This window comes from Phyllopteryx taeniolatus, chromosome 22, assembly GCF_024500385.1.
Source record: "Phyllopteryx taeniolatus isolate TA_2022b chromosome 22, UOR_Ptae_1.2, whole genome shotgun sequence".
NCBI classification, from domain to species: Eukaryota; Metazoa; Chordata; class Actinopteri; order Syngnathiformes; family Syngnathidae; genus Phyllopteryx; species Phyllopteryx taeniolatus.
Genome location: NC_084523.1, coordinates 9,026,966 through 9,053,585, shown reverse-complemented (window position 1 = coordinate 9,053,585; position 26,620 = coordinate 9,026,966). Strand labels below are relative to the sequence as shown.

General features: G+C 47.2%; 2 protein-coding genes and 2 long non-coding RNA genes across 4 annotated transcripts; 1 reads left to right on the top strand and 3 right to left on the bottom strand.

Annotated features, from left to right (window-relative positions):
- Nucleotides 1-8: 8 nt before the first annotated feature.
- Nucleotides 9-10,005, bottom strand: parpbp (PARP1 binding protein). Its single transcript, XM_061762413.1, has 10 exons — nt 9,851-10,005; nt 9,445-9,667; nt 9,098-9,337; nt 5,686-5,961; nt 5,264-5,418; nt 4,170-4,350; nt 3,229-3,410; nt 3,072-3,153; nt 446-599; nt 9-357 (listed from the first exon to the last, which is right to left on the bottom strand). The coding sequence occupies exons 2-10, from the start codon at nt 9,592-9,594 to the stop codon at nt 107-109; spliced, it is 1,671 nt and encodes a 556-aa protein (XP_061618397.1). The 5' UTR covers nt 9,595-9,667; nt 9,851-10,005; the 3' UTR covers nt 9-106.
- A 90-nt stretch (nt 10,006-10,095) lies between these two features.
- On the top strand, nt 10,096-26,252 carry nup37 (nucleoporin 37). The gene is made up of 10 exons (XM_061762415.1): nt 10,096-10,246; nt 10,887-11,081; nt 11,509-11,630; nt 14,291-14,363; nt 15,281-15,375; nt 23,382-23,472; nt 23,736-23,917; nt 24,006-24,056; nt 24,575-24,668; nt 26,071-26,252. Exons 2-10 carry the CDS (start codon nt 10,902-10,904, stop codon nt 26,182-26,184), a joined length of 1,002 nt encoding a protein of 333 aa, XP_061618399.1. The 5' UTR covers nt 10,096-10,246; nt 10,887-10,901; the 3' UTR covers nt 26,185-26,252.
- Nucleotides 11,051-14,367, bottom strand: LOC133472075 (uncharacterized). The gene is made up of 3 exons (XR_009786580.1): nt 14,236-14,367; nt 12,584-12,927; nt 11,051-11,180 (listed from the first exon to the last, which is right to left on the bottom strand). It is a non-coding gene; the product is annotated as an uncharacterized LOC133472075 (long non-coding RNA).
- LOC133472076 (uncharacterized) lies at nt 17,224-23,775 on the bottom strand. The gene is made up of 3 exons (XR_009786581.1): nt 23,585-23,775; nt 23,337-23,508; nt 17,224-19,748 (listed from the first exon to the last, which is right to left on the bottom strand). It is a non-coding gene; the product is annotated as an uncharacterized LOC133472076 (long non-coding RNA).
- Nucleotides 26,253-26,620: the final 368 nt, after the last annotated feature.

Sequence of the window (26,620 nt, the reverse complement as noted above, 5' to 3'; positions counted from 1 at the left end):
CTGTGTGATTTTGTTTTTGTTTTTAAAAAGCACATTTTATTACATTTTTGTACATTTTCACACTTGCCACATAAGATATATAAACAGTACCCAAAAAGGAGTGTATTCAGACTCTGAAGAAGCTGGTCAGTATTGCTTGTCCTGCGATCATCTTCTTCTTCTTGGTTCTGGTGGCGGTTTTTACGCTTGTTTTCATCGGCGGCCGCTTCTTCTCCAGTGGCTCGTTCTCCTTTTCCACAACCGCCTGCTTCCTCTTCTTTGTCGTCTTCTTGGCTGCGTTGTCCGAACCTGGAGCTCGGACCGGGTTGGCGTTCCCTCTCTTGGGATCCAGTGCGAGGATGATTTCACTAATTTCGGCTGTAAGAAAAATTGGGTCAGTAAAGACTGTAAACTGGACGCTAATGTCAAAAAACGGTCTGCAAAATAAATTACTGAAGCCATTTACCTGAGGCCGGTGCTGCGCTTTTGGGTTTGGGTCCCGGGTGCACACAGGTGGGCACTTGGCTCGGGCTCGAGAAGTCCAGAACGCGATTGAGAGGCGGTTCTTCCTCGTCTATGTAGGTGCAGGCAAACTGGGATCGGATGACTCTGTGTCCTACCTTGAGCAGATTGGAATGAAAAACAAATCTCATTATATGACATTTGGACCCCTTTTCTTTAATCCTTGAGCTTTTATTGGGATTTTTGGCCAACACAGTCAAAGGTTGAACACTTTGTCCTTTTCTGGGCTCCAAACAGCTTTTTTTTGAATTTTCACCTATTTTGAATGATGGCCTATCCACTGCTAGTTTGCATTGAAAATCAAACAGATGTTCATTTCTAGATTACAGTCCACGTACTGTATGGTGGCAACTGTTACCACAACGACAGCCTGGATACCAGAATCTGATGAGTTAATTCAAGAACCAAGTTGAAAAACAGTCAAAAACCAAGTCCTCAAAAATCGTACAGCGCAAAGTCAAGAGCCGGGTCAAGACCTAAGTCAAGACCCTGGGCAAGAGCCAGGTCAAATGCCGAGTCAAGACCTAGGTCAAGATTCAAGTCAAGAACAGTCAAGAGCTATGTCAACACCAAAGTAAAGATTGGTCAAAGGTCTGTTCAAGATCAGTCAAGACCCTGGTCAACAGCCAGGTCAGACCCCAAGTCAAGATCAGTCAAGACCAAATCAAGACCCTGGTCAAGGCCAAGTCAAGACCTAAGTAAAGATGAGTCAAGTGCAATGTCAAAAGCCTGGTCAAGATCAGTCAAGGGCTATGTCCTGTAGTAGAGTTCATCCATGCCAAACTCTCTCATCCATGTCTTTATATGGACCTTGCTTTGTGCATTGGTGCACAGTCATGTTGAAACAGGAAGGGGCCATCCCCAGACTGTTCCCACAAAGTCGGGAGCAATGTATTGTTCAAAAGGTCTTGGTATGCTGAATCCTTCACAGCTCCTTGCCTTGGAACTAAGGAGCCAATATTTTGGAGAATTCCATGCTCCCAACTTTGTGGGAACAGTTCTTCCATTTCTAACAAGCCTGTGCACCAGGGGACAAAGCAAGGTCATTAAATACATGGACGAGAGAGTTTGGTGTAGATGAACTTGACTCACCTCAACAGAGTGCTGACATCAACAGGATAGAACACCTTTGAGATGAATTAGAGTCGAGACTGAGAGCCAGGCCTTCTCGTCCAACATCAGTCTGTGACCTCACAAATGCGCTTCTGGAAAAATTGTCTAAAATTCCTGTAAACAGACTCCTAAACTTTGTGGAAAGCCTTCCTAGAAGAGTTTAAGCTGATGTAGCTGTAAATGGTGGACCGACGTCATAGTTAACTCTATGGATAATGAATGGGATGTATCTTAAGTTCATGCGACTTAAGGCAGGTGAGCGAATACTTTTGGCAATATAGTGTATGTCAAACCCTGGTTGGTCAGGAGCCAGGTCAAGACCCAGACAAGATGAGTCAACAACTATGTCAACACCCTGGTCTAGAGTCAGGTCAAGGCCAGTCAAGAACCAGGTCCAGGCCAAAGCAAACAACAAGTAAAAACAATTGTCAGAATACTATAATAGCGACTTCAAGGTTGCAGCCAGGCTACCAGAAGCTTAGTGCGAATCAAAAGTTGGCAAGAGACACTTTCGCATGCAGTTTCCCCTCAAGTTTTTGGCCCTCAAAACAGGAAGCGAATGTCTGTTGATGTGCTGCTAAGACAGACAATGCGGAAACATTTGGAGTCTCCATCCCAAAAAAACGGCCGCCAAGCAGAAGTTGAGGAAGCGGCTAGACGCCCAGGGACTGCTACGAGAGGAAGGCTAAGTCAGATGACATCTGCTCGCGGCATCACATCAAGGAGCAAAATGTGTTTAGCATACGTTTGGTGTTCTGTAGACGTTCACACGGCCGCTGTGCCAGCATGAACACGGATAGTTTTGAAATAAAAACTCATTCCAGCTGCAACAATTCAAATTCATGTTCTAATACAGGGGTGTTAAGTGTATGTCAAACTGCAGAGCCCAGTCTACAATGTATTCATTTAGTAGCATTCCTCTTGGCTGCACTGCTTCCAATTTATGAGCATGTTTGATTTTTTTTTTGTTTTGTTTTGGTCCAATTAGATTTCAGCCTCTGTTGTTGCCATGTCAATTTTGCGTAGCCTCGTTTACGGTCTACAGTCAATGCAGAGATTGAGGGAAGCGAAAGGACTAGCGGGAATGCTAATTAGCAGGCAACAAGCGTGCGGCTGCCAGGAGCAATAACGGAGGCCGAGGGGAAGGAAGATTGAATATCGGATCCTCAGCGTGCTCTCAGTGTTACTTTGTGCGCCGTAAGCAAACGCTCCGATGGCGCAGCATCTATTGGTGGGCTTTGAACCCCCCGAACCCTCTCGCTCCCTACCACCCTCTCCAGTAGGTGCGTTCATGCCAGTGGACGGTGGAAAGCGAAGACGCAGCTGTGCAAACGCTCAGCTGGTAACTTGCAAGTTACTCGGGCGAAGCACAAATAAGCGTGGGGAGAAATGATAGGATGTAAAGACATTATTTGGCCGTCTGATTTAATTTGATGTGGCTCAGATTGCCACGTTACCTTCGACTTGAGCAGGTCCAGGTGGCTCCGGACTTTCTTCTTTAGGGGTTCTGGAGCAGATCCAGTGGACATTTCAGGAGATCTGAGGAGGGGAGGGGGGGCACAAGATTAGTTGTCTGGTTACCATGTAGTTGCTGTTGTATGACGTTTGATGAACCTGAACAAGGTGAGAACCGATGTGCCCTCGCTCCCATTGAGTACAGGCTGGTCCTCAGACAGCAGGTCGGCCTTGTTGGCGCAGGGTGTCGTCACTGCTTCTTCATCCAGCAGAGACAGAAGCACCTTCACTGCATCACGGCCGCCGTACGCCGTGGAGTGATTCAGAGCATATGCCTTCGGCTGCGGGAAGACAGATGACTTTGGTCAAGAACCACTCAAAGTCCATGTAAAAAACAAGTCAGAACCAGTCAGGAACCCCACTAACAAGTCAAAAACCAATTCAAGACCCATGTCGAGAACCACGTCACGTATGGACAAAATTCAAGAACCAAAAAAACCCAAGACAAGATACATGTTTAGAATGAAGTCAATAACCAAGTAAAAAAAGGTACAAGCCAAGATCCATGTATAGAACCACGTACAGAATGAAGTCAAGAACAACATCAAGAACCAACTAAAAAAAAAAAAAAAGATCCATGTCTCGAAGCATGTAGTGAATCAAGTCGAGACCCACATACAGAACAAAGTCAAGAACCAAATCAAGAACCAAAAAAAAAGTCAAGATGTATGTCTTGAACGATGTACAAAACAAAGTAAAAAATAAGTCAAGATCCATGTCTTGAACAATATACAGAATTAAGTCAAGAATCAAGTCAAGATCCATGTCTAGAACCACATACAGAATGACGTCAAGAATCACGTCAATGACAAAGTCAAAAAACAGTGAAAAAAATCAAATCAAGATCTATGTCACGAATCATGTAAACAATAAGTACAGAACCACATGAAGATTCTGTCAAGAAAATGTCAAGAGCTGTTTCAAGAACCAAGTCAAGACCCAGCGAGGAAAAAGTAAAAAAAACAAAAACATTTGTGTGTGTGTCTAAAACAGACCCAAGTCATGTCCCAGGTTTTATGAAAAGGGGCAAGAAGAGTTACCCTGGCGGGACTGATCCCAGTGCTTGCTTTGTGCGCGGTGTCTTTCTGGATTTGGTGGAGTTTGCAGATTTCATCCTTAAGATGGCTCGCCGTCTCCTCTGCGGCGAAGCTGACGTCTCTGGAGTCACAACCCTTCACCAGAGCCCCCCGGATCGCACACACCAGCTTGGACCCGCACACACTGGAAGGAGACTCAAGTTATCTGATGTACATCAAATTGAACAATTGAATATAGAACCATGTATAGACCCAAGTCAACACCCAGGTAAAAAAAACATCATGACCCTAATTCAAAGTCCAGTTCAAGGCCCAGGTCAAGAATCAGCCAAAACAGAGTCAAGACTATCCATACATGAATTTAATACAACTTCCATCAAATGTTGTAAATACTGCATTCTTCAGTCCCTACTGTAGTTGAATGGGAATAAGCCTTTTTTTTTTATTTTTTATTGACTGTCTCTTTACATCCACTTGAAGAGGGTTACATGTCGGCCCTGCTGAGGGAGCCACAAGTTTTGGGGGAAAGCACGTTTTACCCGATCGAGGGGCCATGAACCCTCAGCAGAAGGTGTGAGCGTAAAAGGAAGGACACAGTCCGAGTTCATCCGTGTCTCGTGAACCGAGAGCCCCAAAGTGTTGCTTGCTCCGAGCTCCCTGCCCCTCACATGAGCTGCAGGCTAAATCATTCCTGATAAGCACTTGTGTTGTGGTGCCAAGACCTGTGTTGCGCGTCCAGTATCATCTGCGCGCGCACACATTCGCACACAATACCACACACAAACTTCCCAACAGAACACATGCACACGCACGCACACGTGTAGCTGCGCTGGTCTGCTGATTTTCCATCAAAGTGAGATGTCGGGAACAACAAATTCCTCTGATCTGGCAAAGCTTGGAGCAATCGGAGCATTTTATCACATCGAGCGTGGATGCGAGTTATTAGCTGCATGGATTGACATTTGTGAATTATTATTATAGTGATTGTGTTTATTTGCATTGTGAGAGGTGGCGGTTCTCGTGATTAGCCCATTTCAGTGTGTTTCTCCAGTAGCAAAGGAGGTGTTCATTCAAAAGCAGCTGAGCGCATTTGGTACCTGGGGTCCGGCGTCTCCCCCAGGATCTCCTCCAGGCTGTCAAGGAAGTGGACGTAGGCGGACAGGCCCTTTAGGTGCTTCCTGAGCGGGTCCGAGGGCGCCGGCGCGTAGCCCTTGCCTCCCAGCTGGATGGTCCTCACGAACGACGTTACCGCCTGACGATGTCGGCAGAGGAAAATTCAACTGCCACGTCCGAGTCAGGTTAAGTTACGGCTAGGCGATATATTTCCGATTATTTTTTTTCCCCTCAAAAAAAATCTGACTTTAATAATTTTTTTTCTCCGTTTTGCTAATAGAAATATTAAATGCCCCCCCGCTCGCCCCCCTAAAAAAAATGAATATCGAAACTCGACACCCAGCCTTATGTCAAAGGAGAACCTTCAGCCACACTGTCCAAGTCGGGCAAAGTTTTGCTTCCTTACCAAAAACAGGGACATGTCACTCCGGCGCGCCGCATGTTTAATGTGGGTGAACGTCTGTCGTCCGAGCGCCCGACTGGGTACGTCCAGAGTCAGGGCCAAGGCCAGGTCGTCCTTGGTGTTGACCAGCAAGCTCAGGTAGGAGCAGAAGACTCTTCTCACCGCAGATTTGACGTTGGAGCCACGCGGTCGGACTTTGGCGGACGGTGTCGAGAGGGCGGATGAGGCGGCTGCATCCGAGACTTCCGTGTTGCCTGTTAGGAACTCGTGCAGCTGGACCTTTGAAAAAGGAAACAGAAGTAGTAATTATAGTATTAAAGTATTTGGTAAATAAAACATTATAATCCATATTGAAATTTTTTTGCATTCAATTTATTAAATAATTGGGTAATAGATTATAATCATAAATTATAAACAACAAAAATGTGACTTATTGTTTCTTATTATTTAACAAACAATTTTACATTTACCCCTCCTGCAGACGTCACCTTATCATGGTGGAGGGTTTTGTGTGTCCTAATGATCCTTCACGCCCCTGGTAGGGTCACCCATGGCAAACAGGTCCTAGGTGAGGGACCAGACAAATCACGGCTAAAGACCCCTATGATGAACAATATATATGGATTTAGGTTTCCCTTGCTCGGCCGCGGGTCACCGGGGCCCCCCCCCCTCTGGAGCTAGGCCTGGAGGTGGGGCTCGAAAGCGAGCGCATGGCACCTGGGTCTGCACCCATGGGGCCCGGCCGGGCACAGCCCAAAAGGGTAACGTGGGTCCCCCTTCCCCTGCGCTCACCACCTGTGGGAGGAGGGGCCATAAAGGTCAGGTGCAGTGTGAGCTGGGCGGTGGCCAAAGGCGGGGACCTCGGCGATCCTATCCCCGGCTGCAGAAGCTGGCTCTAGGGATGTGGAATGTCACCTCTCTGGCAGAGAAGGAGCCTGAGCTGGTGTGTGAGGTCGAGAAGTACCGATGAGATATTGTCGGGCTCGCCTCCACACACGGCTTGGGCTCTGGTACCAGTCCTCTTAAGAGGGCTTGGACTCTTTTGCGCATGGTGAGAGGCGCCCAGCAGGTGTGGATATACGTATTGCCCTTGCCCCCTGAGGCACGGTGCCTGTACATTGGGGTTCACCCTGTTGGACGAAAGGGTAGCCTACCTCCGTCTTCGTGTGGGCGGGACGGGTCCTGACTGTTGTTTGTGCCTATGCACCAAACAGCAGTTCAGAGTACCCACCCTTTTTGGAGTCCTTGGAGGGGGTGCTGGAGAGCGCTCCCGCTGGGGACTCCATCATTCTGCTGGGGGACTTCAATGCTCACGTGGGCAATGACAGTGAGACCTGGAAGGGCGTGACTGGGAGGACCGGCCCTTCCGATCAGAACCCGAGCGGTGCTCTGTTATAGGACTTCTGTGCTCATCACGGATTATCCATATAATGAACACCGTGTTCAAGCATAAGGGTGTCCGCACGTACACTTGGCACCAGGACACCCTAGGTCGCAGTTCGATGATCGATTTTGTGGTTGTGTTATCGGACTTGCGACCGCATGTCTTGGACACTTGGGTGAAAAGAGGGGCAGAGCTGTCAACTGACCCTCGGCACGGTCCTTGAGGGTGCATGGGAGTTTGCCCAACAAGTCTACATGTGTTTTGTGGACTTGTGTCCCTCGGGGAGTCCTGTTGGGGGGTGCTTCGGGAGTATGGGGTACTGAACCCCCTGATATGGCCTGTTTGGTCCGCATTGCTGGCAGTAAGTCGGACTCATTTCCACTGAGGGTTGGACTCTGCCAAGGCTGCCCTTTGTCACTGATTCTGTTCATTACTTTTATGGACAGAATTTCTATGCGCAGCCGAGGCGTAGAGGGGGTCCGGTTTGGTGGCCTCAGTATTCTCTGATTTTTGCAGATGATGTGGTTCTGCTGGCTTCATCAAACCGTGATCTCCAACTCTCACTGGAGCGGTTCGCAGCAGGGTGTGAAGCGGCTGGGATGAAAATCTGCACATCCAAATCTGAAACCGTGGTCCTCAGTCGGAAAAGGGTGCTGTTCCCTCTCCGGGTCGGGGATGAGATCCTGCCCCTAGTGGAGGAGTTCAAGTATCTTGGGAGATCGACAGGAGGATCGGTGCAGCGTATGCAGTGATGCGGACTTTGTATCGGTCCGTTGTGGTAAAGAAGGACCTAAGCCGAAAGGCGAAGCTCTCTATTTACCCGTCGATCTACGTTCCTACCCTCACCAATGGTCACGAGCTGTGGGTCGTGACCGAAAGAACAAGATCCCGGATACAAGCGGCCGAAATTAGTTTCCTCCGCAGGGTGTCCGGGCACTCCCTTAAAGATAGGGTGAGAAGCTCGGTCATCCAGGAGGATCTCAGAGTAGAGCCGCTGCTCCTCCACTTCGAGCCAGATGAGGTGGCTGGGGCATCTGATTCGGATGCCTCCAGGACGTCGTCCCACCGGGAGAAGACCCCGGTGACGACCCAGGACACGCCGGAGAGACTACGTCTTTCGGCTGGCCTGGGAACGCCTCGGGATCCCCCCGGAAGAGCTGGATGAAGTGGCTGGGGAGAGGGAAGTCTGGGCGTCCCTGCTAAAGATACTGACCCCGCGACCCGACCTCAGATAAGCGGTAGAAAATGGATGGATGGATGAATTCTCTATTTAACACCTAATTAATAATTGGTAAATAATTGATTTCATAACTGAGAATGAATTGTCATTTTATTTTTAAAATAAAGCATTTTTTATTTATATTGGATTAAGTTACCTCTTTAAATAATTGGTTAATTGATTTGATTGTCTGTTATCGGGGGAAAAAAGTTGTAATGTTATGATAAATAGCTTCTTTTTTTCCTTTTGGAAAAATAGTTAGTTATTGAGAATGAAGTTGTTTTGTTCCAAGAAAAAAGAACAATGTATTTTGTTGGGATGAAATGCCCTAATTTTACGAGAATAAAGTTGTATTTTTCGAAGATGGTCGTAATATTTTGACATTAAAGTATAACGAGTAAAGAAAGTCATATTTTAACAAGTGAATTCCAAAAATACAACTTTATTCCTGTAATAGTACCCGTAATAGTATGCCTTTTATTTTGGAAAAGATGACCATTTCTGGAAAAATACATAATAAATAAATAATTTTTCTCCAAAAAATAATTGGACTTTATTCCTGTAATAATACGCCATTTGTTTGAAACAAAAACATATGACTATTCATGCAGGATTGTCAGATTTATGTGATGATCCATCATAATCATATCAGAGCATTTGATTGGCGAGTAGGCCGATTCAGATCAAAGCTTGCTCGCCAGCTCAGTAAAATAAACTAGCTGAGAAAAAAAATGTAGACAGAAGTCCAAACACACAACGGCGCTCCAAAAGTTCCTGCAGGACTCCTCGCCAAGCGCTCAGGTTCTACTCACACGGCTGACGGGCTCCTCGGGGTCCGAGCGGTCCCTCAGCCTTTCGTACATAACGAGGACGTGGACCAGATCCACGGCGTTGGAGCGCTTCAGGAAGGCCTCGTACGCCTCCAGGATGACATCACGCCTCTCGGAGCGCGCCGCCTCGCCGTCGGGGGGCCGCAGGCCCAGTTTGTCCACGACTAAGTGTTTCCACGCCAGCAGGACGTCGCCGAGGGCCGCTCGGAACTCGCCGCTTTGCTGTCACCGAGAGAAAAGACAGCCCGAGCGGAAATTTGTCAGGTTTTCGGTTGTGAGTGTGAGAGCTAATCCTGGTATCTGCACTCTTGAAACTGGATTCAACTGACTTGTTTATTGACTTGGGCCAAGACCAGCTGCAGCACCATCAACATGGCGTCGGCCCCGTGAACGGTGGTCCTCTCCGACTCCAGCACCCGGTGGCCCTCTCGCCGAAAGATTCTCACCATCTGCTTCAAACGCTCACCTATTGCCCGCATTGCTCACCGCAACGAGAGACAAAGCTTGTTTCGATGTTATGTGATCAGTCGCTCAATTATGGTGCTTGAGTAACTACAAGATTACAAAAGAGAGAGCAAAATAGGTTGCCACTTAATTCTTAGTTGACTCCTCCACTCACTTCAAGCACATATTATAGTCATCATCAGCAAAATACACACTAAAATATTTATACATTTAATAAGGTCATAGTAAAAGATAGCATGGATAATTTAAATTGTTAATAATACTACTAACCTGCAATTTTGTTGTTAATTCAGCCTCCAAAACACCCAAGACATCCACAAAGAAAGCAGCTGTTTTAAAATTTTAAACCACGGGTGACGTCGCTGCCTACAAACCAATCAGCTTGTAGGAGACCATACCATCGTTTTATAGATTCCTTTTTTTGTCCAATTGTGGTTAAAATACCATATTAAGACATACATCATTCTAAAATTAACGTATTAATTTATATAAACTAAACTTAGTGGTGCTTAAACTATATGTAAACGTTTTCATTCATTGGTCACTGAAGTTCTCCCCCCGAGTTTGCTTCAACAGTGGTACATTCCGAGCAAAACCCGGAAGAGGGTTGACAACATCATTCACATCGCGCTGCATTGGACTCAACGGGAACTGTTCAATATCAAGGTGAAACATTAATACATCCTCTTTCTGCTCCTTGTTCTACGTCAAATGTGAGACTTATTCAATAAAAGTCACATTGGAAGGTTAAACTTTAAAGGGGTTGTGAGGGTCTGAAATGCTAAATAGCTGTGTTTCGTGCCACACATGCTTAAAGAGTTCTTTTTTTTGCAACTCCTAAGGGAATTGATTTCGTGTCCATGATTTGAAGTGCACTGAAAACTGTTTGCAGTATTGCGGCGCAACTCTTGTGGATACACGAATGGGCAAAAAGTAACGATCTGTCGTTTTATAGGCTGACATTTTGTGTTGGGTTCAATTGGATGTGCTTGAGTACCTAATGAAGTGACCTCTGAGTTCATAGTCATGTTAAAATGCAAATGTAGTCAGTGGCAGTGTAGTGTCGGGAAAATGAGGTTTTTCTAATGAATTCCTTGTGGACAGCATGGTCAGCTAGGTGGTCTGCCTCACAGTTCTGAGGTTCAGGGTTTGCATTTTGAATTTTTTTTGGGGTTTTCATTTTTTTAAATACATTTGCAGCATAGTCAATCTATCTATCCTGATCGACCAGGATTTAGAAAAGAAAAGATAAGCAGTAAATCAAATGAATTTCTTGTGTGTGTACTTTTAAAATGAAACGTTCCAGTGACTGTGATCCGAGATGAACGTTGCCAGGACCCTCTGCTCGGGGGAGGACGCCAGCCGTTGTCCCAGCTACACGGTGCCGTGCGACGACTACGTCCACGTGGTGGAGTTCAGCCCCTTCACCTCGGGCACGCCCGCCTCCCTGCTGGCCTATGACTGCAACCAGTGCGTGGTGGTGGGCACCTGCCTCTTCCAGGTGGGTCGTTGGCACACAACAACATGGCTACGAGGAGAGAGGAGCCAGTGTTGCCCACGTAGCGATTTGGTCACTAAAAAGGGTGTACCCCTTTTTACACTTAAAAAAAACAAAAGCAATCAATCAGGTTTTAAACAACAACAAGCACAGGTTATTTCGTCACGTTTCTTCGATTTATCGTATTGACACATTTCTTTCATTTTCCTTCTTACATATTTACAGATTTAAAAATTCAGATAGTTTCTTCAACCTATTCAGAGTAGTACATTTTTCAACATCATCAGCAGAGTCAGTTTCACACCCAAAACATTTTCGTAGTATATAAATGGTAAAAATATTTGTATGATCTCTGCGGAAGTTGATGCAAGTTAATGCTCAGGGGGGAAAAAATGGTACATCCACCTTCACCAACTTTTTTTTCCCTCAGGAGGAGGACATGAACGTGGAGGGAGTCGAGTTTAACGTTCTCCGTGCGTTCCATCACGATTCGCGAGTGGACTCGCTCGCATGGAGCCCGGAATCCCGTCTGGACAGGATTCCCACAATCAGGTATCAAGAGTTTCACTGTAAATTACACTTGAAATTACCATCAATTACGCTGATTCAAATTTTGTCAGTGAAATCAACTCAGTTTATGTCAAATCAGATCCAACACATTTGCAATAAGAAAGAAAATCCTTAATTCGAGGCTCTTCTTTGACGGTTTTATGGGGAGCGTCTTCGAACTGTTTCTGACACAGCGCCACCGTGTAACTGTGGTGTAATACTGCAATTGCAGATCAAATAGCACCCGGGTTCCAATTAAATAACGTGGTGCCTGGTGCCCCGAGAAACCAGTTTAATTTGTTTTCTGCACCCGCTTCAAAATGCAAATGCCCCTAATCTGTTACAGCCACCCCACCCCCCCCCACCCCCCGAATTTTTATTTTTTTGTAATTTGTTTAATAATAAGGAATATACCAGGCTATAATATTGTGCTTTATCAACACAAACAGTAGTAACACAATTCAATTTAATGTGAAGAATGAAACAGTTTGTGCATGATGATTAATGAATTGCGATGCCTTCTGGTGTGCTGGACTTGTCCACTGCTGGCAAGTCAGTAAGACACAAAGAAAGAAGACTTTCACAACTACTGAAAGTGGCTCGTAAACTGCAGTAATATGGGTCCTTTTTCGGAGAAAATATGCCTGTGCGTATTGTTTTGTGTTTATGCACCGTTCGAGTTCAAATAGCCGTCGCTCCAACGGTTATAACACCACGACTATCTCTGCTACTCGTTAGCTCATGTCAGACGTTCCCCGAAATTAGGTGGAGTCGTCGGCGCTCGGAGTACTCTGTGAATTCCAGATTGATGCCATTCACATGTCCATTCGTGTTACATAAGCGCACATACAACATGTCAGACAAGCCTGCTGATGTCCAGGATGATTAGTCATTCATCATTCCATCCAGAACAAGCAGCAGCTGTGTTGAAGTAGCCGACGCTGCCTGCCAAGTACCTCCTATCGACGCAGTTGTTAGACAGCAGCAGTTTCCCTGCCGCTAATCGGCTAGCCGGGTCGGAGGGTGCCGGCATCGGAGTGTCGTCGTTGCGTAATGGCGAGGCCCCGTGGCGCTCGCGCCGCCGCGGGCCAACCCGCGGGCCGAGTCGCGGCCAGGCGTTGTGACGTGCGCGCGTGTTGTTGCGCCGATGACTCGACGCTCGGGTTCCATCGTCGCACGTAAGCTGCCAGGAAACCACTCAGGCGGGGGCCTCGGAGGTAGTGTGAGAGACGAGGGTGGGGGAGGCGCGTGACTCATTTTTATTTTTGAAGAATACACAATGAGATCCAATGTAAGAGATCTATCAACAAAGAGAGGTGGACATGTTACTTTGATACCTCAAAACGCAGCATTATCTTATTTTATTGCCAGTGGTTTTACGAGTATTGATTCCATTAATATTGAATACAATTTTCAAAGGGGAATATACTTTATTAATCCAGAGGTAAATTCAAGCATCCGCTATCTTAAACCACAAAATATATACTGTATATATTGGAAAAAAGTAACAGAGTAGATAATAAACAAAATTCATCACCACAAAAAACACAATTAATAAAACATTTTAAAAATGAGTGAAATGAAATAAAACAATGCATTTTTGTTTCTTATTTATTATTAAATTCAAGCATCATGTAATTTAAATTACATATATATATCGATTAAAGATAAATTAAATTAAATTGCTTCCGTTACAAAGATAAAATATTGTTTATTATATAAAATGTTTTCTAAAAAAAAACATGAAATCTCCCGAGGGCAAATTCAATTTATTATTTTCCAGTGTTGGATGTCTACAACAAATCACTTTATCTGTCATCCATCTGTCCATCCATTTTCTGCACCGCTTTATCCTCACTAGGGTCGCGGGCGTGCTGGAGCCTATCCCAGCTATCTTCGGGCGAGAGGCGGGGTACACCCTGTACCGGTCGCCAGCCAATCGCAGGGCACATAGCAACAAACAACCATTCGCGCACACATTCACACCAAAGGGCAATTTAGAGTCTTCAGTCAACCTAGCATGCGTGGTTTCGGGAGGAAACCGGAGTGCCCGGTGAAAAGCCACGCAGGCACGGGGAGAACACGCAAACTCCACACAGCCGGGGCCGGGATTTGAACCCCAGTCCTCAGAACTGTGAGGCAGATGTGCTAACCCGACCGAAGTGAAGTTTTCCCACATTTGGACGGCTTCGTGTTGCAGTGTCGTGCCGCTCTCCGTCTAATAGCAGCTTTATTTGAGCATGTCCAATTGTTTGACATCCATCACTTTGCTTTGACACCGCTCTCAATAACATCCTAAATGTGCGGCCTGCGCTAATATCATCTCATCTGATTTGCCACGTGACGTCTTGCCAAGTCCCACACTGCCGATGTGTGTGTGTGTGTGTTCGTTCGTTCGTCTTCCCTGTCAGGAGCCAGTCAGCGTAATTGTGTGAATAATAACGGCGCGCCTGATTAGAGGGAAGCAGAGAAGGGAATCCTTCTTGTTTCTCTCCGGTGTTTACATTAGCGTGCAATTACAATCTCCCGGGCAGCCTTATCCAACTTTCTACCACACACATACACACAGCGTACATGTTCGGAGTGACGTGCCTCTTTTCTTTCTTACCCCTTTTTGCATTTTTTTGCTTTGTTTTCACACGCTGGCTTCCGTGTCTTTGCAGATTTTGCACGGCCGCCACCAACAGAAAACTCCGCCTGTTCACGTCGGACCTCCAGGATCGGCACGAGGTCAAGGTACGGCGGTGTCTAACACACGTACACACACACGCACGCACACACAAAAAAAATAATAATTGAGTGCTTCAGTCTGGAATAGAGTGCTTTGAAGTTGCGTTTCTTTCACATGCTTAAAACCTAAAGTATGAGTGTGTGTGTGTGTTTATTTTGTTTTGTTTTTTACATTCCAGGCATAGAACTTTTAAATAACGGCACAGGTCATGTTTCAAGTAGCATTTTGGCATTTGAAATGAATCGAAATCCCATTAATCTGTTCCAGCCGCCCCCCCCCAAAAAAAACGGACTAAATTTTGTCATGTTTTTTCAGAAGAAATAACACTCTATAATTCTGTTCCTTATATTTAAAAAAAAAACAACAAAAAAAAACATACAGGAATGGAAAAGTTGAACAAAGTAAAAACAATGACACAGTTTTTGCCATATGTTTTGTTTCAATTGTGCTGCTCCTTCTGGTATATTACAGAAATAGGGATAAACGTGGAGGCGGTCACAGCTCCTCGGTAAGCTGCAGTAATATTAGTTGTATTTCGCTGAGGATAAAGAATACTGCATATGGCTGTGTGTATTGATTTAATACCCGTCTACATGTTTTAATAGCCGTTGTTTAAATTGTTATAACGCGGTCACACTTTTGCCGGTTTTTTTCGTCTTTCTTTAGCATTTTCCCGTTAGCTTAGCATCACCAATAGCCTTGTGAAAGGAAGACCATGCGCTGAGAGCTACGGGAGAATTCGTTTTCCTCAAAATGTCCTCAAAACTCAAGAGTTTGAGTGGCCAAATGTGCAATTTCACATTGTTTGATGTCATTCACCACAGCAAGAGAAGTCTGAAAATTCCCCTTGAAAGTTCTCGAACTTGACCGCGCACAGAACCACGTATGCTTAACGCTGTTTTTCTTGTGTGTTTTTCATAAGGTGATGGAGGGCCACAGCAGCTACGTTAACCATTTGGTGTTCGAACCCACCGAAGGGAAACAAATCGCTTCCGTCAGCGATGACCACACTTGCAGGTCCAGCTCGCCTTCTTTTCTTTCTTCTTTTCTTCTTTCCGCTGCGTTCGATACAGTACGTGTGTTCGGGCCCCCGGCTTCTGGTTTGGAGTTCTGTTCTTCTTCTTCTGTTACGGGTTCAGAAAGTCCCGGCCGTGTTTCCACAGTGAAACGTGACGCTAAGCACAACACACTCCGCTGTGACCGTGCGTAAGCACCGAGCTGTTTTGCGAGCTAATTGCTTAAATATGGAAATCCAATTAGCCGCAGAAGGTTTTTCGCTCGCTCCAGAACCAGGAGTGGGGGAGCATTAACCAAAAAATAAGTGCGCGAGGAGAAGTAGCAAGGGTCACCTCCGGGACACGCCCCTGGAGAGGGCCCCATGACGGGCTTTCTTGGGCTAGTCAGCTGCTTTTTAGCTGCTTGTTTTGCTGCTAATGTTTCCATCCACTCTCAGCCTGAGAGAAAAAACACAAAGCAGCACAAGACACATGGGGAAAAGCATCCAGATCCAGCCTTTTTACACTTTTAGTCAAACTAAACCTTTGAAGATTTGTGACTCATTCTCCTTGGGCAAGTGTACATTTGACATTATTATGGAGGTTGGTGTGTAAGGACCATCTAAGGACACTTATTCACTGCCAGCTGCAGAGATCCCCAGATTATCAGCCGTTTTAGAGCATCTTGACTGATCTTTCAAGAACCAGACAATATTGTGTTCTGTGGCAATATCAGCTGCCAAAAGAAAGAGTAGACTCTTCATTCACCGAGAAAGAAAATTGAGTTGCTTCAGTTTCAAGGACCCGTGCAAAATGTTCAATAGAGTTGGAATATACATAGGCAAAATCAGTCGTTTTAACAATTATCTTGTTGTGGACAGTAAAGCCATTTAAAAAAAAAAAAAAAAAGGGATTTGGTATCATTTAATCACTTATTACACACAACGTAGTTAGCAGAGCCGTGTGTGGGGAATGCGAAAAAATTACGTACAGCCAATGAGAAAAAACAAAAAAAGGTGTAAAATGATGGAAACACTTAAGAGACTTATTGTACTGGTATGTCTGCAATGTTTTGCACTTTTACAATTTATTATTCTACCGATTAGTTATTATTTCTGTTTTATTGTGATGAATTGGTCAGAGGTTTCACATTATTTACACCTTTGTGACAGTCAGGCATGTTGAAATGTTACTTCAAACGTTGTCTGCACCCTATGAGTGAAGACTTTTACAACGGCGGCCGTTTCATCACAAATATGACTTTTTGAAATGAGACCACGGCATCACAGTGGCCCTGCAGTTTTGGCAAGTCAGACTCCCACGTCCTCTTCCTCTTGACACTTTACACTTGCTTCACGCAGCCCAAACAAGCAGTCTGTGGGCCAATGTGCCACCTAGAGAGCAAAAAGGGGAACGACATGCATTTGGGGTTGACTGGGTTCACTGCAAACAGCTGACAGGCACCTGCTGCTGCATGTGGAAGTTTGACCCACATTTCCCCTCTTTAGTCAGTTATATTACATTAAATCATACCCTAGTTGTCAGAATGCTCAAGATTGCCCAAAAATGTTAGCTTTTTCTGAAATTCTTTCCTTATGGATAGGTACGTACAGTATTTTAAGTAGAAATATAATTCTCACTTCCCATGGGCTCACCACCTTTGGGAGGGTCCAAGGGAGTCAGGTGTGTAGAGAGCTGGGCGGCAGGGGGACCTTGGTGAGCCGATCCCGACTATAGGGACGTGGAATGTCACCTATCTGCCAGGGAAAGACCCTAAGCTGTGTGTGAGGTCGAGAAATTCCGGCTTGCCTTAACGCACAGCTTGGTCTCCAGTAACAGTCCTCTTGGACTCTCTTCCACGCTGGAGTTGCCCATGGTGAGAGGCGCCGAGCAAGTGTGGGCATACTGTTTTCCCACCGGCTCGATGCCTGTACGTTTGGCTTTATCCTGGTAGACGAGAGGATAGCCTCCCTCTGCCTTCGGATGGGGGTATGTTTCCTGAATGTTGTTTGTGTCTATGCACCATGGTATCCACCCTTTTTGGAGTCCTTGCATCGGTGCTGTGGAGCGCCCCTACTGGAGACTACCTCGTTCTTCTGGGGGACCTCAACACTCACATGGGAAATGACAGTGAGACCTGGAAGGGCGTGATTGAGAAGAACAGCCCCCCCAATAAGAACCCGAGCGGTGCTTTGTTATTGGACTTCTGTGCTTGTCACGGACTGTCCATAACAAACATCATGTTCAAACATAACCAGGACACCCTAAACCGCAGTTTGATGATCGACTTTGTGGTCGTGTCCTCTAATTTGCGGTCGCATATCTTGGACACTCAGGTGAAGAGAGGGGCGGAGCTGTCAACTGATCACCACCTGGTGGTATGTTGGCTCCGATGGCTGGTGAACATGCCAGTACGACCTGTAATGTATTGTAAGCGTCTGCTGGGGATCGTCTGGCAGAGTCCCATGTCAAAATGAGCTTTAGTTCCCACCTCCAGCAGACCTTTGAACACGTCCTGAGGGAGGCGGGGGACATTGAGTCCAAGTGGACCATTGTTCAGGCGGCCACCTGGAGTTGTGACCGTAAGGTGTTCGGTGCCTGTTGTGGCGGCAGTCCCCGAACCCGTTGGTGGACACCAGCGGTAAGGGTTGAAGATGGAGTCCTATCAAGCTTTTTTGGCCATTGGGACTCCGGCGGTAACTGATGGGTACCGGCTGGCCAAGCGGAATGCAGCTTTGGTGGTCACTGAGGCAAAACCTTGGACGTCAGATGAGTTCGGTGGGGACTTCCGGACTGCTTCGAGGAAATTCTGGTCCACCATCCAACGTCTTAGGAGGGGGATACAGTGCACCGTCAACATTGTGTAAAGTGGGGACGGTGTGCTGCTGACATTAACTCAGGACGTTGTGAGTCGGTGGGCTGAATACTTCAAAGACCCTCCTCAATTCCACCGACCCGCCTTCCTAGGAGTAAGCAGAGTCTGGGGACTCCGAGGCGGTTTCTCCCATCCCTGGGGTTGAAATCACTGAGGTGGTTAAAAAGTTCCTCGGTGGCAGGGTCCCAGGGGTGGATGAGATCCGGCCGGAATTCCTAAAGGCTCTGGATGTTGGGTTGCCTTGGCTGACATGCCTCTGTAACATCACGTGGACATTGGGGACAGTGCCTCTGGATTGACAGACTGAGGTGGTGGAGAGTGTGTTCCAACAAGAGGAGAATCACTCTCCTCAGCCTCCATGGTAATGTCTATTCAGGGGTTCTGGAGTGGAGGGTCCATCTGGAAGTCAAACCTCAGATTCAGGAGGAGCAGTGTGGTTTTCATCCTGGCCGTGGAGCAGTGGACTAGCGCTACACCCTCAGTAGGATCGTCGAAGTTGCATGGGACTTCGCCCAACCAATCTACATGTGCTTTGTGGACTTTGAGAAGGTGGTGGATCGTTTCCCTTTGGAGGTCTTGTGGGGGGTGCTCCGGGATTATTGAATACTGGAACCCTTAATAAGGGCTGTTCCGCCCCTGTACGGTGTCTGGTGTCCAGAGTCTGGTTCACATTGCCGGCTGTAAGATTCGTTTCTAGTGAGGGTTGGACTCCGTCAAGGCTGCCCTTTGTCACCAATTCTCTTCATTACCTTGATGAACAGAATTTCTAGGCGCAGCCGACGTGTTGAGGGAGCCCGGTTTGGTGGCCTCAGCATTGCGTCTCTGCTTTTTGCAAATGTCTTTTTTTAGGGAGAAAGGGGTACGTCAACTCTGTCGAGATAAATGTTTTATTAAAACAATTGGATGATACCGACTGGGATTAAATTGGTTGTACACTCCTAACAAATGTTTGAAATATTATGAACCTGAAAGGCCCTATAACCTTTACATGTGAACCTAATTTGACTTTTTCTAAACTTTTGATTTGGCGTTGCAGCTATTGATTATTTTTACAATTGATTCTACTGATTATCCCATCGATTAATCACACAATTGGATACAACTAGATTTTGCATTTTACACAACTACATGTGCATGTGAGGTGCAGGTGTTCATTTATTCAAGTTATTCGATTAATGATTTCACACCTATTTTGAATGTACATGTCCACCTGTTCAAAGATTCACTACTTTTTGCACAACTTGTTGTACGACCAACTTAATACTGTTTCTCTATGCGGAAAAATAGATTTGCATGTTTTCTTGATCCAACCTCAGATGTCCTTTGGAGCGTCCTGAGCGATGTAGCGTTCAGCAGGTCAGCGGTTTCATGTTCTTTTTTTTTTTCTTTCTTTTTTTTTTTTTTTTTTTTTTTACGCTGTTCGTGTTTGTCCGCGGAGCCCCGTTTGAAGGGTAGCGCGGTGGACCGCACTTTGGCGCCGGTCGAGTAGCGTGCAGTGGAGCTTCGCCTTGGCCGGCGGTCTGCGAAAATAAGGCCAAGTCATTGTTTTACTTCTGTGGTCGTGTGTGTGTGTGTGTGTGTGTGTTTGTGTGTGTGCTTGTGTGTGTGTCTGTGTGTGTGGAGCTCCGGGGGGGGGGGGGGGGGGGGGGGGGGGGGGGCTGTGAATATTCTTCCTGGGGGGAAAAAGTGTAGTGTTAAGTGAGCGGCCTCAGCGTGAAATGGGGCATATCCACATCGGGGCCGAGTCGTGGGAGGTACCGTGCGAGGTGACCTCATCCATCAGTTCCCGTCTTTGCAAGTTCCCTTCTACAACCCCCCTTTTGTCCTCCTCTCCACCTTTCCTCATACGGAGGTGGTTAACCAGAGATCCACATCTCTCGAAACCACAGCTCTCCTCCCGTCCAAGTCCTTCATGATGTCCATTTGCGCGTTTTGTGTGTGTGTGTGTGTGTTTCTTAGCTGCTTAAGCTATCACGAAAAAACCTCCTTGACTGTTTTCCCCAACAATGCTTGTCATTTTCCTACTGTAAAATTAACTTGTTCTGCAGTAAAGCCATCAAGTCCACAGCGGGGCTCTGTTTCCAAATCGCGGCAACACTCCCAAGTGTCGTCAGCGCTGCAAAATGGAAGTGCCCGTATCCAGAACACAAAATTTTGGCATGGTTTTCAACCATTACAGCAGGGATGTCCAAACCCACTGAGGGTCACATTCAGAAAACGGAACACTTAACCTTGTGTTGATGAAACATGCTTAAAACCAATTCAGTATGCTGTAAGTCAACATATGGGAAGTAGTAGAAAAATGTAAATAATAAAAAAAAAACAGGCTCAATCTCTGTTTGATGTTACCAGTTACTAAGCAAGAAGATATTATTACATTGGTGGCTCGGGATACAAGTTTGATTCGTTCTATGGTCACGCTACTAACTCGAAACACTCGTATCTAAACTCATCTTTCCCATTGAAATGAATGGAAATGCTATTAATCCGTTCCAGCCTCCCCATAAATGTTATTTAAATAATGAGAGGGTAGCCTTTCTCCGCCTTCGGGTGGGGGGACGGGTCCTGACTGTTGTTTGTGCCTATGCACCAAACAGCAGTTCAGAGTACCCACCCTTTTTGGAGTCCTTGGAGGGGGTGCTGGAGAGCGCTCCCGCTGGGGACTCCATCGTTCTGCTGGGGGACTTCAATGCTCACGTGGGCAATGACAGTGAGACCTGGAAGGGCGTGACTAGGAGGAACGGCCCTTCCAATCAGAACCAGAGCGGTGTTCTGTTATTGGACTTCTGTGCTCATCACGGATTATCCAGAACTAACACCATGTTCAAGCATAAGGGTGTCCACACGTGCACTTGGCACCAGGACACCCTAGGTCGCAGTTCGATGATCGACTTTGTGTCATCGGACTTGCGGCTGCATGTCTTGGACACTCGGGTGAAGAGAGGGGCGCAGCTGTCAACTGATCACCTCCTGGTGGTGAGTTGGCTCCGATGGTGGGAGAAGATGCCGGTCCGACGTGGCAGGCCCAAACATATTGTGAGGGTCTGCTGGGAACGTCTGGGAGAATCCCCTGTTAGAAGGAGTTTCAACTCCCACCTCCGACAGAACTTTGCTCACGTTCCGGGTAGCCTGGGGACATCGAGTCCGAGTGGACCATGTTCCACGCCTCCATTGCTGAGGCGGCCGACCGGAGCTGTGGCCGTAAGGTGGTCGGTGCCTGTCGTGGCGGCAATCCCCGAACCCGTTGGTGGAAACCAACGGTGAGGGATGGCATCAAGCTGAAGAAGGAATCCTATCGGACCTTTTTGGCCTGTGGGACTCCTGAGGCAGCTGATGGGTACAGGAATGCAGCTTTGGTGGTCGCTGAAGCAAAAACTCGGGTATGGGAGGAGTTCGGTGTGGCCATGGAGAAAGACTTCCGGATGGCTTCGAGGAAATTCTGGTTCAGCATCCGGTGCCTCTGGAGGTAGAAGCAGTGCACCATCAACACTGTGTATAGTGGGGATGGGGCGCTGCTTACCTCGATTCGGGACGTTGTGAGTCGGTGGGGAGAATACTTCGAAGACCTCCTCAATTCCACTGACAGGCCTTCCCATGAGGAAGCAGAGTCTGCGTTCTCTGAGGCGGGCTCTCCTATCTTTGGGGTTGAGGTCACCAAGGTGGTTAAAAAGCTCCTCAGTGGCAAGGCCCCTGGGGTGGATGAGATTCGCCCGGAGTTCCTTAAGGGTCTGGATGTTTTTGGGCTGTCCTGGTTGACACGCCTCTGCAACGTTGCATGGACATCGGGGACAGTGCCTCTGGATTGGCATACTGGGGAGGTGGTCCCCCTTTTTAAGAAGGAGGACCGCAGGGTGTGTTCCAACTACAGGGGGATCACACTGCTAAGCCTCCCTGGGAAGGTCTACTCAGGGGTGCTGGAGAGGAGGGTCCGTTGGGAAGTCGAATCTCAGATTCAGGAGGAGCAGTGTGGTTTTTGTCCTGGCTGTGGAACAGTGGACCAGCTCTACGCCCTCGGCAGGGTCCTCGAGGGTGCATGGGAGTTCGACCAACCAGTCTACATGTGTTTTGTGGACTTGGAGAAGGCGTTCGACCGTGTCCCTCGGGGAGTCCTGTGGGGGGGTGGTTTCGGGAGTACGGGGTACCGAACCCCCTGATACGGGCTGTTCGGTCCCTGTATGACCGGAGTCAGAGTGTGGTCCGCATATCCGGCAGTAAGTCGGACTCATTTCCGGTGAGGGTTGGACTCCACCAAGGCTGCCCTTTGTCACCGATACAGGATTTCTAGGCCCAGCCAAGGCATAGAGGGTGTCCGGTTTGGTGGCCTCAGTATTGCATCTCTGCTTTTTGGAGATGATGTGGTTCTGTTGGCTTCATCAAGCCGTGATCTCCAACTCTCAGTGGAGCGGTTAGCAGCCGAGTGTGAAGCGACTGGGATGAGAATCAGCACCTCCAAATCTGAGACCGTGGTCCTCAGTCGGAAAAGGGTGGTTTGCCCTCTCCGGGTCGGGGATGAGATCCTGCCCCAAGTGGAGGAGTTCAAGTATCTTGGGGTCTTGTTCACGAGTGAGGGAAGAATGGAACGGGAGCTCGACAGGTGGATCGGTGCGTCTGCAGTGATGCGGACTTTGCATCGGTCCGTTGTGGTAAAGAAGGAGCTAAGCCGAAAGGCGAAGCTCTCAATTTACCGGTCGATCTACGTTCCTACCCTCACCTCACAAACTGTGGGTCGGGACCGAAAGAACAAGATCCCGGATACAAGCGGCCAAAATGAGTTTCCTCCGCAGGGTCTCCGGGCTCTCCCTTAGAGAGAGGGTGAGAAGCTCGGTCATCCGGGGGGATCTCAGAGTAGAGCCGCTGCTCCTCCACATCGAGAGGAGCCAGATGAGGTGGCTGGGGCATCTGATTCGGATGTTTTTATTTGAAATAAAAAGTGTAATAGCCTAAAAGATTTAAACGTTTGTTATATTTGTATTCCCAATCAGTGTGCAGTCTTTCAACATTTTAACCTTTTCTCATAGCCTTCCGATGCAGGCTGTGTTCATTTGTTGTATTATTACAACATGCAGCAAGCCGCTAAAAAATGTTAGAGGAGATGCATTTTCACTGACTTGTTTTCCTGGATTTCATATGTATTCTGTTGTAATTTCTTCCAGGGTGTGGGACTTGGATGGAAATGAAAACGCGATTTTCCGACTCCACTCTCCCGGCATCAGCGTGTGCTGGCACCCAGAAGAAGTCTTCAAGGTAGACGCCGTTAACCCATTCGTGCATCGTGGACAACTATTCAAAAACAACAAAAAGTTTTGCATCTGTCAGTAGTGTGGACTTGAGTGTCATCTTATACACTGCCACCCACCCGGGATTTTATGGGAGTCACCAGGGCTAACCAGTGGGTGGGGGTGTCTCAAATGACACATGAGCATCCACGGTATTGACTGATGCGCAACTCTGACATCACTCAATACGCGTATAGAAGAAACAGTTTTGGGCTGTTTTCTCGTCATCAGCTGATGGTTGCGGAGAAGAAGGGCACCATCCGCTTCTATGACCTGGTGAGCCAGCAGGCCATCCTGTCGCTGGACTGCGGCCAGTCGCCGCTCAGCGCCGCCGACTGGTGCCTGGCCAACACCATCAAAGTGGGCGCGGTGGTGGGCAGCGACTGGCTCATCTGGGACATCACCCGCTCCAGGTAGCGTCCGAGGTTAGCTGCGTCACACAAACAACGCCGGTTAAAACAGTGAGACTTTTTGTTTTGTTTTGTTTCCTCCTGTTTGCAGCTACCCGCAGGAAAAAAGGCCGGCACACAGAGATAAAGCCCAGCAATTCAAGTAGGAAACATTTTGCTGCCAAAAAATGTAAAAGGAGTTATTTCTACGTACATGCTCCACCTGTTTGTCCCCTAACCAGCAAGTCCCAGTCTCAATTACGGGAACACACAACAGCAGCACAAAACCAGGCACCCCTGTCACATAAATAATTCGATAAATACTGTTCCTATGGGGTTCAATTATTATGATGTTTGCTCAGCTGGTTATTTTGAGTACAATATGTTTTTAAAGACTGGACAGAGAGTCGTAATATCTTGTTTATGTGCTGGATTTAGTGAGGATAAGTTAAAAAAAACAAAACAAAAAACAATCAGGTGCAATGACTTGAAAATGTGAACAAAGTATCTAGTATTTTGGAGCTATTTCACCCGAATGGCTGTGGACCTCAGCGCTGTCAACTCACTCCTAGTATTTGCATGAATTCCAGCTAAATATGCTGGTTCCCCCGTAGGTTGAATGTAACTTTTTAAATGTGAGGAGATTAATTTTACGAAGAATTTGTTGGTTTCCATCCTCAGGTGGTCTCGAGCCCAAGAAAACCTTTTTGCCACCACCGGATGTCCCGGAAAGATCAGCAGTCAGCTACTCATCCACCATCTTGGCCATCCGCAGGTTGATAATCAATCAATCAGCTTCATTTGCAGACTCCAGATCCATACTGTAGATGAACAGGATAGTATAAAAGCAGTATAAAGCAACAAGATACAAATACAGTGGTACCTTGACTTAAGAGTTGTTTGTTAGTTTGTGCGACTCTGATGCCCTCGCATGTGGGCAAGGAGAGCCACAGTTGCCGATGATTTTTCAGGTATTTATTGAAATTGACAAACTGTCAAACAAAATACAAAATGAGAACACTCACAAGGAGCTGCTGTAGACCGCAACTTGTGCCTAGACGCTCACACGTAAACCAACCTTGACTCCAGCTTCTGGTGTCACTCACTAGGCCACTCCCCTTAAATTCACACAGACATGGGTACATACAGCAATTACACTTCATACATCCTGTTTATTTACATTCTTTTTTTATTATGTTTAATATGTTTATACAGGGCGGCACGGTGGTCGACTGGTTAGAGCGTCAGCCTCACAGTTCTAGGGACCGGGGTTCAGTCCCCGGCCCCGCCTGTGTGGAGTTTGCATGTTCTCCCCGTGCCTGCGTGGGTTTCCTCCGGGCACTCCGGTTTCCTCCCACATCCCAAAAACATGCGTGGTAGGTTGATTGAAGACTCTAAATTGCCCGTAGGTGTGAATGTGAGTGCGGATGGTTGTTTGTTTATATATGCCCTGCGATTGGCTGGCAACCAGTTCAGGGTGTACCCCGCCTCCTGCCCGAAGATAGCTGGGATAGGCTCCAGCACTCCCGCGACCCTTGTGAGGATAAGCAGCTCAGGAAATGGATGGATGCTTATACAGGGCGGCACGGTGGGCGACTGTTACGCACATGTGCCTCACAGTTCTGAGGACTGGGGTTCAAATCCCAGCCCCGTCTGTGTGGAGTTTCCATGTTCTCCCCGTGCCTGTGTGGGTTTTCTCCGGGTACTCCGGTTTCCTGCCACATCCCAAAATCATGCGTGGTAGGTTAATTGAAGACTCTGAATTGCCCATAGGTATGAATGTGAGTGCGAATGGTTGTTTGTTTCTATGTGCCCTGCGATTGGCTGGCGACCGGTTCAGGGTGCACCCCGCCTCTCGCCCGGAGATAGCTGGGATAGGCTCCAGCACGCCCGCGAGCCTAGTGAAGATACGCGGAAGATGAATGAATGAATGTTTATACAGCACAGTGCTATTTTTTGTCATTAAAAATCTTTTTTGGGAGGGAACTGGAACGAATTAATGGAATTTCAATGAGGTACCACTGTATTTAATGGGAGTCAGGACCACCAGGTCATTTGCATCCATGGTATGGTTCACTAATACATTTTCCAATCATGCACCTAGGTCTCCAGGTAAAACGGCAGGTAGTTTTTCCTTAACCTTCTCAGGACCGATGATGTTTTTCCTTTTGATCCAGCCAGTGACGGTGGGCTCGGTGACGGTGGGCTCGGGCCTCAGCTGGCACCGCACACTCCCGCTGTGCGTGATCGGTGGCGACCGAAGACTTTGCTTCTGGATGACAGAGATGTAGCGTGTAGCACGTGTTCTCGCCTCTGCTGCTGTTCTTGTAATGGATTCAATAAAATATTTTTCTGAGTAGATGCGGCGTGTGCGTGGAAATCTGTGGACATATATTCACTTCCCCCCCCCCCCCCCCCCCCCCCCCTGCACTCTATTTCCTGACTCTTGTGTCAGCCTCACCTCATCTGTCTTTCCTGTGAGCACCGATGTGGCAACTTCTCTGCCAAGGCTTTTCACACAGAAGAATCTCTTCACACTCCACACGAGTGAGACTTTATTGCTCAGGCACGCTGTGGATTCTCCCCCACCCCCAGAGTGAGCAGCCCTTCTGAAACTATATTTGCTGCACTTTTCCATCCACCGATGTCGTAACTCATCGCGATATACCGTTAGCTTTCAGCCAGTCAGGTGCTTGGCATAGTATCATCCCCACTGAGGCGCAGTGT

Excerpts from the sequence above, each read along its gene's own strand:
- parpbp (XM_061762413.1), bottom strand. The coding sequence starts at position 9,594 with ATGCGGGCAATAGGTGAGCGTTTGAAGCAGATGGTGAGAATCTTTCGG. Across the intron at positions 9,338-9,444 it reads TGGCCCAAGTCAATAAACAA|CAAAGCGGCGAGTTCCGAGC; the intron begins GTCAGTTGAATC and ends TCTCGGTGACAG. Across the intron at positions 3,411-4,169 it reads CTGGGATCAGTCCCGCCAGG|CCGAAGGCATATGCTCTGAA; the intron begins GTAACTCTTCTT and ends GTCTTCCCGCAG.
- nup37 (XM_061762415.1), top strand. The coding sequence starts at position 10,902 with ATGAACGTTGCCAGGACCCTCTGCTCGGGGGAGGACGCCAGCCGTTGT. Across the intron at positions 11,082-11,508 it reads TGGGCACCTGCCTCTTCCAG|GAGGAGGACATGAACGTGGA; the intron begins GTGGGTCGTTGG and ends TTTTTCCCTCAG. Across the intron at positions 23,918-24,005 it reads TGGGACATCACCCGCTCCAG|CTACCCGCAGGAAAAAAGGC; the intron begins GTAGCGTCCGAG and ends TCCTGTTTGCAG.